Source organism: Paramormyrops kingsleyae, chromosome 6 (genome assembly GCF_048594095.1).
Source record: "Paramormyrops kingsleyae isolate MSU_618 chromosome 6, PKINGS_0.4, whole genome shotgun sequence".
Classification (NCBI taxonomy): domain Eukaryota; kingdom Metazoa; phylum Chordata; class Actinopteri; order Osteoglossiformes; family Mormyridae; genus Paramormyrops; species Paramormyrops kingsleyae.
The window spans coordinates 4,055,180-4,068,793 of record NC_132802.1 but is presented as its reverse complement, the minus strand read 5'-3'; the positions used below and the strand labels follow the sequence as shown (position 1 = coordinate 4,068,793).

General features: G+C 40.0%; 1 protein-coding gene across 16 annotated transcripts in view; it reads right to left on the bottom strand.

Moving 5' to 3' along the window:
- Nucleotides 1–2,334: 2,334 nt before the first annotated feature.
- camta1a (calmodulin binding transcription activator 1a) overlaps nt 2,335–13,614 on the bottom strand; it is a 296,208-nt gene continuing 284,928 nt past the window's right edge. For 6 of the 16 annotated variants that reach the window (XM_072713391.1, XM_072713394.1, XM_072713389.1 and 3 more), the window contains 2 exons: nt 13,107–13,181; nt 9,600–11,453 (listed from right to left, as the gene is read on the bottom strand). In XM_072713391.1, coding sequence (XP_072569492.1) covers nt 11,207–11,453; nt 13,107–13,181 — 322 coding nt within the window. In that variant the 3' untranslated portion in view covers nt 9,600–11,206. Of the gene's footprint in view, nt 9,491–9,599; nt 11,454–13,106; nt 13,182–13,614 lie in introns of those variants that run through there. The other 10 variants (XM_072713403.1, XM_072713395.1, XM_072713399.1 and 7 more) reach the window with 6 other exon arrangements.

Sequence of the window (13,614 nt, the reverse complement as noted above, 5' to 3'; positions counted from 1 at the left end):
TTGTGTGCAAAGTGCAAAGTCCTAGTAAGCTTTTTTTGAAGGAATCAAGAATTTTTTTTTTTTTACTGTGAGGCTATATCATTCAGGGAAATGAAAGGTGATGAATCTGCCTTAATAAAAACAGTGATGCAATTAAGATGTTAAAAGTAACCAGATAATAAATATGTAATAAAGAAGGAACAGTAAACTATACTGGAAAAAGACCAGGGATTTGCAACACAGTGCAAATAAAGTGCATAAAAATGGTACAACTGTTAAATTATAACTGCCGACAAAGTAAAAATGAGTCTGAACTGAATCTGGGCCAAATGTTGTTCAGAAATTGCTGCAGATCCATAAACCCGAATGTGACCTGGTGTCTTTTTGCACAACAGACCAATACTGGTCCAAATCCGCTTTCTGGATCTGAAACAGATAAGGACCCTATATAGGACAGATTTATGTTGAATGTTGCCAAATTTGGCCCATATTTGCACCAGAGTCAAAAGTTAAATTCAGACCTAAGTCCAAAGGAGCCGTGAGTGGCACAGTGAGCTAAGTGTCTGTGCCTGAGATCAGGAGGATGCTGGTTCAAGCCCTGGCTTTGGCAGAGGGCACTGCACTGCACATTAGCTGCCCCTGCAGTGTGACTCAAGCTATGAAGGATAAGATGGAGTCAGTGAAGGCAAATGTTCCCATGTTCCTCTTCCTGTATATATATATATAAAAAAAAAAACATATTTGTTTGTTAAGTGTGGTTCAGACTCTTTTTTTTTTCCAGACTGACTGCTGCCCAGTTCTGCCCCAAGATCCTACCTTGATGTATGTCAGTGGTGAGCGGCTCTGTAGGCTAAGTCTCCATGCTTGTGAGCAGAAGGTCACTGGTTTGAACCCCAGCCCTAGCAGAATGGTCACATGTTGTGGGCTCTTGAGCAAGGCCTTTAACCCCCAGCTCTGGTAGTGCTGCATGTTGTCTGACCTCCAAGACAGAAAGACAGTGGAGCTGTGCAAATATGCAGCTTAAATTCTGCCCCAGAGTCCTACCTTGGGCTTTTGGAGCACACCTTAATAAACACTTTTACTTACATAAGGACAGCTACTCTGGAACACATCTACCCCATAGTTTGGAGGTCAGAGCACAGGAGTAGCCAACAGGTAGCAGCCCCAGAGCTGTGAGTTAAAGGCCTTGCTCAAGGGCCCACAGATATGTGACCATTCCACTGGGGCAGGGGCTCAAACCAGGGACCTCCTGCTCACAAGCACAAAACAATCTGAGCAAAGCAGCAACACACCACTACAAACCACATGGGAACGTTCTTTCTGCTTATTGGTCAGATGTGTCTGTGGGGGGAGCAAGAAAGTAAATACAAGAAGAAGGTCCTCAGTTTGTCGCCTCAGTTCCCCCCCCCCCCCACGGCACTGTTCTGTCCACTGGCAAATCCCCTCTCCTTCAGCCATTGACTGAACATTTTGAAAACTTAAGAGTTTTTATGAGCTCACACAGCACCTTGCTGCTAACTAAGTAAGACCTTAGTTTGTTTCTCCTTCTCCCCCTGGCTGCTGCTACTCCGCCGCATCCCAGAAAGCAAATTGCACCTTGCAATGGGACCTGTTTAGCTAAAAGTCGCAGAGTACACCGGGAAGCTGGGTCAGACTGAGGTTGGATCTCATTCATCAAACAAGCTGCTATAGTTTTTTTTTTTGACTGGACAGAGATCACCTCCTCTCAACTGTTTAGGTACGGTCCTCTGGGTCCACACCTGAGTGGGATTACTGTGTTCACACCTGCCCAGACGTAACTCATTCGGCTGTAATTGCTAGTTGTCATATAGTTGTAATTGCTAGTTGTCAAGAGTTTGATTACGTCACATGCTGAGCTATTCCTGATTACTTTCCCCGCATATGTGTGTGCATTCACTGGTACGTGAAGAGTGGCTGCAATTTTGTCTTGGATCAGTTTCTTTTCGGCTAGTTGATGAGTTGTGCCTGGCTCTGAGTGAGTGAGTTTTTTTTTGCCTGTAAATTGCCCATAGTGTGTGCTCTGGGATGGGCAGGCATTCTGCCTTGGGCCAACGTATGCTGGGATAGGTTCCAGACTCACTATGCCACTGTAATAGAAAAGCGGTAAGGAAGACGAAACAATGGGCTTCTTACCTGGTTCAGGTAAGTGCAGAATAAATGTATATTTTATGTTCACTACTACGTCAAACTAATGCAGGGGTGTTCTACTGAACAGATCATTTCCTTATTAATTAAGCAAATTATGTGGCTTGTACATATTTATGCATATCTGTAAATGATAAAGAAATCAATGTGGCTGATGGAGAGAATAAAACAACATGATATTTCTTTAGATTTTTCATAATTTTTTTCCTTTTTATTATTTTACAGCAGAAAGAATATAAAGCATTCAGAAAACATCTTCCATATTTTTAAGGGCAATTCAAAATATTTTGCATGGCTTCAGCAGCTGAATTGTATTTTTTTTTTTAACATATCCATCGATTCAGTGACGCTTTTACATGCACTATTACAAAAATAAAAATTAAAAGGGGTAGAAAAAGAGAGAGCAAAAGAGATTAGGAGAACAGAAAACGAGAACTATAGAACCTATAAGGGGTGAGAAAAGGAGGGAGGGGAAGACAGAGAGGGAAAGAGACAGAGAGAGACAGAGGGAGAGAGAGCGCTGAAGAAGAGAGAACTAACACTAGATTTACATGCAAAGTGTTGGAGCCCACTACCTTGATAAAAAAGCAGGGCCAGCTTTTTTTGTTTTCCTTTTTTTATTTTAATGATGAAAACGTGCAGTTAGGTCAAGGGTGTCATATTATCGCGGCACATTAGCTACGGAACGCCTGTCTCGCAATACTAGCAATTGCATAATCGTAGGTCGACGATGTGTGTCCAATTGTTTTTGTCATCGTTAGATCTATAAATCCTCGCATAAAAAGAAAAAGAGAAAGAAGTGTTTATTGCTCTGTGTTCACAAGTGGAAAGCCGAAACACGGTGCATTTCTACCCGGTTGTCCCGCTACGCCTGCCTATTTTCTCGTGTTCAGGTGCGTGAGAGGAAGAGGAGGAAATGTCACTGCTCGACGGGCAGAGAGAATGATCGTAAAGGCGGAGGTGAGGCGCCGATGGACAGGCTCCAAAACGACACACGGAGGCTGAACACGCCTGGCCCTACTGATTCCACTAAATCAATTAGGGCTGAATCTCAATATCCATCCGTGCTGCCTACTTTACAAACATAAGGAACTTCAACTAATTTAGGCATACTATTTAACAGCTTGTGCTAAATAACAAGGCTTGTATACATATTTTTTTAAATCAATACTGATAACTCAATACAATTATGCAGCGGATTTGTCAACTAAAATGAATAAATTTTAGCAAAAAAAAAAAAAAAATCATTATTCAAAATATATTTCCAATATGTCAAAATATATATTGGTCATATTTGAGAACAGGGGTGCTGACAGAGATTTTGGGCCCCATGAAGGCATATCAATTTGGGCCCCCAATCCAGACCAATCTAATTACGTTTAAAAAGTTTTAGGGCCCCTGTCAGTCAGGGGCCCTTGGAATCATCCTAAGTTCCCCCCCTTTATGGCGCCCCTGTTTGAGAATATATACATTATTGCCTCTCGCATACAGCTCAATGTATATATCATACAATATATTGTAAAATATTATTTTGGAATATCTAGATATTACATTTGATATTTTGCTATACAATATTTGTTATACATACTTTTATTACACTAAAGTATATTTTGACATATTAAAATATATTCTATATTCAGTTTAGCTTACAGTGGATATTTTCACAAGCTGCCATTCTGAACAGCAAGATGCCTCACAAGGATATTGTCAACAAGGAATCTCTCAAGCTTTTCGTGGTTTAAGCTCATGGTGCTTATAAGGTGCAGCCTAGTCTGCAGGCTGCAAATTTAAACACTAAAAGGGTTCCGTAATATATATTTGTAATGAAACTCTATAAAGGGAACATAATGATAAAGATTATTTAACCAGAAAATCATCAATATATTGTACCGTATTTTTATGTCTTAAATTATATGTATATTTGAAATGTATACTTCAATTAAACTCTATGAACCTATAGGCTACAACAGGTACTTATTTCCAATAAACACTACATTTAAAAAAATGCAATGTTTGCGTCATTGATAAAAATATTGGTGTTCAGTGACAACTCACCCTGAACTGTTGCCAAAGATGCCTGAAACCATTAAGAATGTTCTTTCATAAAGGACGGTGGTTATTGGAATTAGAACTAAATATTTACATTGGACTCTGGACCCTCTTTTGACATTATAACGGTGGATAACAGCAATCTGTGTGGATCACCTTAGAAAAAGGGTCGGGCAAGGAGATGACACCAGACAAGCATTGTCAGAGTAACATTTCAGTGAGACTCTTACCTATTAAGCATCACTAGACCCTGAGTTAGGTTATGTCTAAAAACAAAACAGCACAACACATGAATAGTCATTGTTTTTTTTTCCAGTGGTCAGTTTTCTCCTTGAGCTAACAGCAGTACGATTTTCCACGCCTCAGGGTGAATTTAACGGCCACCAAAAAAAAACAAAAAAAAACAAGAAACAAATCTGTTAACTGCACATGCATAGCTAATACTACACAGTGCAGTTTTAACCTTTTTCAACCTGCCTTTTATATTTTAGTTGGTACACGGAGGGTACATGTGAAAGTTTTAACATATATCGATATTGCAGCTAATGTTCCATAGACTGGGGAAATTGAGCACGGTTTTGCCACAATTTTAGCTGACACTGCTTATTTGGGAAGTTTGGATGTTTTCTTTTTAAACCTTTTGTTTTTCTTCATAAATTGAATGGGTATCGGGAATTTGCTGCCCCCAAAAAGTTTAAGGCCACTACCACCTTACCAGTGCTAATTGGACCTCAGTACTGTTAACGTAAGACAGCTTCATTCGAAATTGAAATACCTAAACATCAACATATACCAACGAATAGCAGAGACCGAGACTTAGAAAACGACTGACTGAACAATCCGTTAAGAAGAGCGTAACAGTACATGATAAAGCTGACGTTAAGACCTTTCCCCTTTTCCCTGCGATCTCTCTAGGGACAACCGTAAACAGGTGGGAAAAAAACAGCCCAGTCGACTTCGCTCTCTGAAACAAAATAAACGACATACGATGGGTTCAGTATAACCGTAATCTGCGATGGACACCCGTGTTTACTTTGCCGCTGGGGAAACCCTGTGCGAGAGAGGTGCAGCCCTCTCTTCTGCATGAGTTCCTAGATGCCCCCTACACTTCCCTGGTCTGAGCCCCAGGTGTCCTGCTTCATTTCCCCCTCCCCGCTTTGGCACCCTGAGTCAAAAATACAAAAGGGAGGCAAACGCATCTCTAAGCTATTAGAACCGTACATGAAGTTGCTCTATGTCATATATGCATATAGTGAAGCTGAAACATCCTCACATCCAAATATGTGTACAGTACGCGTGAGAGTGTGTGTTTGGTAGGTGGCAAAAGTACTTAGTCATGATCCCGAGGTAACATCTGTATATGTTATGGAAGTTGGAAGAACACTATCCTGACCAAATTAATAATAAAAAAAGATAAATAGCCTATATATCAAATAACTTTTAAATAAACCGCGTTCGTACAAAATTTACGTTGCTCCAGGAAACTTGGTCAAAGAATACTGGCTATAACATCTTATTTGTTCTTTTTGATAACGTTTTTTTTTTTTTTTTTTTGCCTTGCATTGAAAAGCCCTGTGTCTTTCTCAAGTTCTGCGACACGTTAAACCAACATTCACTGTTAAACAGAACAGTAAGTCTTTATACAAGTCTACCTGACTACCAGTATTAGAAAAAATAGCATGCTTCAGGTGATGTACATTCACCAAGTTATCTATGTAACCCATGCAAGTGTAATAAGACGTTCTCAATTTACCACAGCGGTGCAATAGTTCACATCCTATACCCCTACCGGATTGATGAATGCAAGGCAAATATCAGTTGAATTAGCAGGCAATTTCAACAGGAAAATTAGGTCTCCAGAATGTGACAATCTGACGGCACCCTGGAAAAGTTCATAATGTGGGCTTACAAAAGGGGAAAATGAAATCAACGCTGGAAAGCTGAGACACACAACCAAAACCTTTAAAAAGGCCCGTGGAAAAGAATTTTGAATTGTCATTTTCCCCGTCTTGCTATAATAATATGACAATTGTCAAACGTCTTAATTTTCAAACTACAACAACACTTTTTAAAAAATAGGCCAGGTTGTCCTTATTTTACCACTTTGCATGCTTTCTGAAATTTTGTCTGCCGCTGACAGGATGTGGATAGGCACTTTCTATGTTAACACTCTAGAGAAAACTCCGGTTTACATCTGGTTTACAAGTCTGTGCCACTGAAACAGACAAACAAACAAAAAAAAACAAACAAAAAAAAAGAAAACATCATAGTTATGCACATAATCACAACATAAGAACAACAGTGCACAGACATATCTGGAAGCAGAGTCGAAAACAACAGCAACAAACTGGAGAGTTTTTTGCCATGCATTGTCAACTGATAAAACTGGTTTAAATGGTATACCGACGCTGCCTGAAGTCTGCTCACTGTTTGCCCTTTTTCACAAATTCAGCAGATTAACATTCCTCCCCAAAAACGTGGGCAACGCTTCGCGACAGTGCTTCTCGATTTACGTAGTTATTTAATCACAGTTTCTCAAATGGACTGCCCAACCAGAAGCCAATTTGAATCACCTTTCTGCAAACTTGAAGCACACCGATCTCTGTCCTGGACGTCCTTGTGTAGCACCGCGGAGTATTGAGACGTCCCTCTTTCGTACAGTACAGTACAGGAGTCCGCTCACTGGGGCACCTGTTAGAGAGCACGCATGTCGCTCGGGTTGCTTTTGTTTTCCACGAGGTTTGGGACCCACAGATCGGTAGCAGCCTCAGTCAGATGAAAGCTCCAGCCAGCAAAGATCACTAGTCTTCCCCAAGGAAAATCCTGCAAGAACAGCCAATCGCCTCCTATAATACTGCTAATGCTTGGCACGATGTGCGTCTTCTCTCATTCTGGCTGCACGGTAAAGCGTAACGCTCTTGCCAGCCTGTGCCTGAATTAAACGCTACTAGTGAGAAGTGCTGGAGGTTTCACGGACCTCACCCGCTATTTACAATTCCTGCCGCCCAGAAACACAAGCAGATACAACTCCTCCTCATTTCCATTTTTTTTTTTGCCCGTATGACAACAGACAACGCTGTTTTCAAGACATACACTCTTGTTTTGATTCATCTTTTTAAATGTATGCCTTGTTGTGTACTCTGAAAACGGTTCCACGTGCTGTATGATGAAAAATCTAACCAGTTTCTGGACACCAGTGACACGAAATGAGCAACACAACATAGAAAAAACTGTTATTGATGAGATTTTTTCTCTCCTTTTCCACTGTGTGTAGATCCTGCTGTACTCACTGGTCAAGTGAATTTTATGGTATTTAATGCTAAGCTATTTTGTCATATGATTATCTGCTCTGCAAAGATTATAACTTAATTCTCTTGTTAAGCAATATAGCATTCACATTACTTGGCACCATTGGCAAAAAAGATAAAATTCTTGGTAGCCCAGAACAAAAAAGGAAAAAAGGAAAAAAAAAAACATAACCTCTTTTTTTTTGTCTTAAGTTAATTTTGCCTTTTCCCTAACTCTAAATACTTTTTTAAACTTTTGCAGTAAGGTCATGCTTTAGCAAAATGTTCTTTTTAAGAACATTTAAAATAAAATAAAATACTCTTATAGTGAAATAGTTTGAATCATTTTACAGACCATAGCCACTAATGCTTTTTATCTTTTTTTTTGTTTGTCTGTTCATGTCTTAAATTTTCATGCACATAGCTCGTTTTATCCCATATGTACACTATATACAAACAATACAACCATACAACCATACTTCTTGAGCATTCAAACAAAACTATACAAATATTATGTTTTTGTCCCTTTACCGTGTTATTGTCACCTTTTATGAATAAAATAATATATATTTTTTTTAAATACAATCCCCTTCAGATAAACATTTTTTTTTTTCTCCATGTACCTTCAACCTTCATTATATACAGAAACTGCTCAATAGTCAAAAATACGGATTTTTCTACCCCCAGTAAAGGGACTTCAAAGGATCCCTAAGAAGTCAAGGCAATGTATGTGATCTTCACCTCAAAAGCCTTTTACAGCTTCTGAAGTTCGTTTAAAACAGAACAACACAATAACCTTCACAACTGTAACGGAGTCAAAATGTAATGAGGACGAAAGGCATAATAAATAATTAAAAAACAACTAAAAGTGAATGAAGCAGTGGGTGACATGTTACATTAAACAGAGGAAATGAGTTGGGGTTGGGGGAAGTGCTGACATCATCACTACATTGGGTGGAGGAAAAATAAATACATAAATAAATAACATATATAAATAAAATGGTACATTTTTTTTTGTTCAGAATTCAAGCATGAAGCCAGGGAATTATCTAAGTAGGCATTTCTTTTGCCAGGATGCATGCATTTCGTTTCATTTTTTAAATAAAACAGCCACGGGACTTGCAGGAGACAAGCAAACTGAAAAAAAACAACACAAAATCGAAAGCAAAAACAGACAAACTTGTTCCTTGGATTTGATTCCACCACTAACATACATTAGCCCTCAACTAAGATAACAAAATAAAGGATATGCTTTAACTCTGCTAATTTTCTGGCCACACCTTTCTTACATTCATGTGTGGTTCCATCACATTTGATTGGTTGACAAGGCAGACAGAGCAAAATAAATGACGGAGGAAAAAAAGCATTTCTGACCATAATGGATTTATCAGGCTGTGAATAGGAGTTTGCGTGCAAAAGGGTCAACGTGTTATCAACAATTTTTGGTTCATGTGTTTTTTTTGTCTCCAAATGGGTTAGTCTCTTTTTTAAAAAAATAAATAATGAGATATTTAAAAGAAGGTCCCCACATGTGTATGACGCGTTTCCATTTTGAATTTCCGTTTCGTTATCCGCTGAAGGACAAAGATGACAGTCTTGTCCCGTTGTTTTTGTTCCGTTCCCCCCACCCTCATGCCAAAATGAAAAATCAATCCATGAAAAAGTGCAAAAAATGCCACAAAGCGAATGTCCTCCCTCCGTTTGCCCCTGTAGTTTTTAATCCTTCAGGACTCGCAGCTTCCCCCTTACAGAAAGACAAACGGAAAAACTGAATACAAAAAAGAAAGAGACGGCTGTAGCGTGTGTAGTAGCAGGAGTAGAATCCACTGTAGGACGCCTGCTGTAGTAGTAATAACTGCAGTGCTTTCACTGTATTTTTGAATTTTTTTTTGTCCACTTGTAAAATGTTTGGTACAAACAGAAAAAAAGAGTCTGGAGAGTGATGTCACATCTTCAAGGGACTCCTCTGGACACTTTCATGTTCCCTGGCCTTTCTCAATTCTTTCGCTCTGAAAAACAGAAGACAGCAGATCTGAAACATAGATCTAGAGCAGGGGTGGTGGGGGGGGGGGGGGGGGGGGGGTTGGGGATTGGCCAGCAGGTGTGTGTGTGTGTGTGTGTGTGTGTGGTGTTTGTAATTATTACATTGTGGGCAGTAGATATCCCCACAATGTGATAAAAAAAACCTGTAACATCTGACCTTGAAGGGACGTTTTTTTCGGTCCCCGCAATAGGTAACTCAATTTTATAATAAAAAAAATCAATGTTTGTGAATTCAGTCAAAAAACAAAAAATGCCAGAAGTATCATATTTTGTTTGGTTACTTATGGTTAGGGTTTGGGCTGGGTAGGGGTTAAGGTCGTCATGTTGTGATTACAGTTTTCCCCATAGAAACAAATGGAGAGTCCCCACAAAGATATAATTACAAACCTGTGTGTGTGTGCGTGCATGTGTGTGTGCGTGCGTGTGTGTGTGCGTGCGTGTGTGTGTGTGCGTGTGCGTGTGTGTGCGCATGTGATTGTGCGCACATGTGTGTGCGGGAGGGGGGGTTGTTTAACCAGCAGAAGCATTTCACAGATGTTCTGTATTCATTCTTTTAAGTAAATTTAAATGCTCTCAAATCACTGTTAATTTGCGATCATGCATAAACTAAACCAGTAGGCTGTTTGATTATAAAGTAGCAAATCCAATTAGGTATGGACATTTACATCAGTACAAAATGTTATGATTAGCAGGTGAAATCATTTATAATGCATACTCAATATTTTACTTGAAAAGTTGAAGGTCTTTGGATGCAGAGTGATTAAAAGCCAGCAACTTAAGAATACAAACTTACAGAAAAAGCTAACAGAGAGCTCACATTTTACTGTCAACTCATCCAACCAATAACCTTTAAGAGGATGCTATGGGGATTTTCAGTGAACCAATAGAATCCATCAGGAGGCGGACTAAACCAGTGAAAGTGACTCTACATCATAGCTTCACCCAGTACGATTTCCAAAAGTCTTTTCATCCCATTACTTGTTTAAAGTTTTAACAATGACTGTTCTGCCTGGTGCTGAGGCTTTGCACGCGGAGCAATTTTGTTGTTTTGCTGAGGAGATAAATATGAAAAATTAAAAACATTAAAAAACTCAAATGAGAGAAGTACAACTTTTTATACATATACTACAGAAAGGTAACCAAAAGCCTTTTTCTTGTTTCCAGAACATGTTGCTATAGCTGCTTTGAGATCCCGGTGAGGTTCTTATTGGTTTAGTGACACAAAAAGCGGTTTGGATCAAGGCTGGCATTTGTTTGGACGATGGCGAAGTATTGATGGACCATGCATGCACACTGGTTCCATTAGGACGTATCAAGTCCCGGTCAGTGTTGTGACCTGTACCCTCTGAAATTATAGTTTACCCTGAACTAGACAAGGGTACAGGAGGTGGCAAGAGCGTGTGGGGATCCCTTATTCTACCTTGCAGGGCACCATAAGAAAAAAAACAAGGCAGCAAGGTATCTACACGATCATTCCATCCACACAAGAAGTGAATTAATTCTGAGCATGCCTGGAAACGGGGAAGCAGGGGCCAAACTGTGTTTACCACATGCAACAACCCCTTGGCTTTCAAAAATGCATCTTTCATGACAACAGAAACAAAGACCCGAAAGAGAGAGAGAGAGACAGAAGGAAGGACAGGAGTTTGTTTTAGTGCTGATGCATCATGTGTGGCCCTTGGTTAGTTCACCACAGCGCCTAATTCCACCCAGATGCTCTGTGCCCTTCTGTAATCACAGCCGGCAGCTGTCATGCAAGCAGGCATCAAGCAACAGCAAAGGAGGGGAGAGGAGAGGAAAAGGGGATGGCCGGAAAGAGAGAGAGAGAGAGAGAGAGAGAGGAAGAGGAAGAGGAAGAGGGAGAAAGGCCAAAACCGGGGTGCTGAGGCTGCACTCACCCGCTTGAACAGCCTATGGTCCATCAAGGGGCTTTGAATAAACAGCAAAACAACAGCAGACAGCTATTAGCGTTAGCACTCACTGAGTAGGCACTGGGAGGGAGAGGAAGTCAGCAGGAGGGCGCCTAAGCAGACTGCCGTGTCCTTGAAATTTCTCTACACACCCTCCTCCCATTTCTTCAAAAACCGAATAGGTGGATTCGCCCACTTGATTGAGATTTTGGGTGCTATTCAAAGCCTGCTTGTCCTCGGCCTGCGTGGATGGCTGTCCTGCCACCACGGCTCTCAGGCTCGCCTGTGACAGGGCTGAGAAGCCAGCAGATTATCCAATCTTGAAGGCTTGCACTAGGCACTAATGAATTTAGAGAACCCTTGCCTGCTGTTTGGGTTTAAGACCTGATTAGTAAATGCTGCAGATTATGTCATACTGCCAGGCTGACTTATCCGTCCTAATGCACCATGCTGCCGTCACAGTACTCAAACATGTCAGTCAAAGTCATGCTGATCGACTCGGTGTATGTATAACATGACACAGGGTAAATATTACAAAAATGATTATGGATTCTTCTGGGATCTACGTGATACTAATTCAGTCTCAAACAATTCCTTTTTCTGTACAATGAACTCATACTCAAAAGTGTATCAACATAACTGAGTAGCTGTAATCGTTAGTAATGTTTGCAGTTCTTTTTAGAGAAGTGTTTCATAAATTCTACTCTATGTAAATGAGCACGAGTTTGTGCCTGAAACAAGGGATGTATCCACCTGTATTAATATCCAATTCCATTATAGCCTGTCAGTGCTAGAAACTTCCATGCCTCTTCCATGCTGAAATACTTTTCTTTCTTTACAGACATTTGCACGTATGCAAGGTGTGCACATTTAACCTTAACAACCTGGAACAATGTGCTGTTGCATAATTTACGTAACTGTTCTCAAGTAAACATGTCAGACTGTCAGCTAGCTGTTCCCCAGGTGACATGAAGCCCGTGTCCAAGTGGATTAATGCTGGACTAATGTAACATATGGACTTCCTGCTAAACCTTAAAGAAAATGTCTTCTCATTCTCAGTGATTATGAAAAATGGTTACACAAGGTCACTTATCGCTGATAGCATTAGCTAGCATTGCCTGCTATACCTACCTATGTCAACTCGCAAAACCCACAACAGGCAACTTTCAACTTACGTAAAATATCCTACACACATATTGATTACGGTAGCACCTTTAAGTAAACTACATTTTATCTTATCATTTATTTAATATGCATTCCTTAATACATATTACTAGTCTATTTTTGGCATATACTATATGCTTTTTGCTATAAGGTGTCTTGAATGGTATGGGAACGTAAAATCTCACTTACATAACGGTTTATGTTATGCACTATATAATAATAATAATAATAATAATAATAATAATAATAATAATAAAGTAAAAATGTAAAATTATTTATTGATTCACAAATACAACTGCTCATTTACGATGACAAATGCTCATTTTTGAATATAATTTAATTGTACATGAAAACAATTAGTTATGTGACTGAATTAGTGCCACAGGTCACTCTCCTACGGGGAGCCAGTGACATCAAATACTCTCCCATCATGTGACATCATCCGGGAACCATCCATGGGGACAGAACCGGACTGTGGGACCGAGGGGTGGAGCTCCAGTGAGCTCACCTGTGGCGGCAACGGCGAAGGAACCTCATGATCTTGCGGGCAGCCTGGTCCTGCTTCTTGGTTAACAGACTGCTTCTGAAACACACAGGCAATTGGGCTTTGGGTTAGCCTCAGGTGTGACTTAAATCAAGTGATTACACCATCACACCATGACGACCCTTAAGGGATGAGGTTTGTATCCACATTCAGATGATGAGTTAATCATTCTGAGCCAATTGTGTACTTAATTTAATCCTTACTGAGGTAATCACAGCTGAAGAACTCAATAAGTATCGACCCTGTATCGCTTACATCCTTGCGTTTCTGTGGTCATGAAACTTTCATTGGTGACAGACAGTCTGTGAAAAAGAATGCCTTGAACGTGGAGAAAATATTTCATAGAAAATGACAGATTATTGTACCAGCTGCTGGTAAACCTACATTGTGTAGGAAATTGTTTTTTTTTATAATTGAATGCAAACTACAGCACAGTGCAAGAACAACCCCACCCCCCACTACTCAAGAGAAC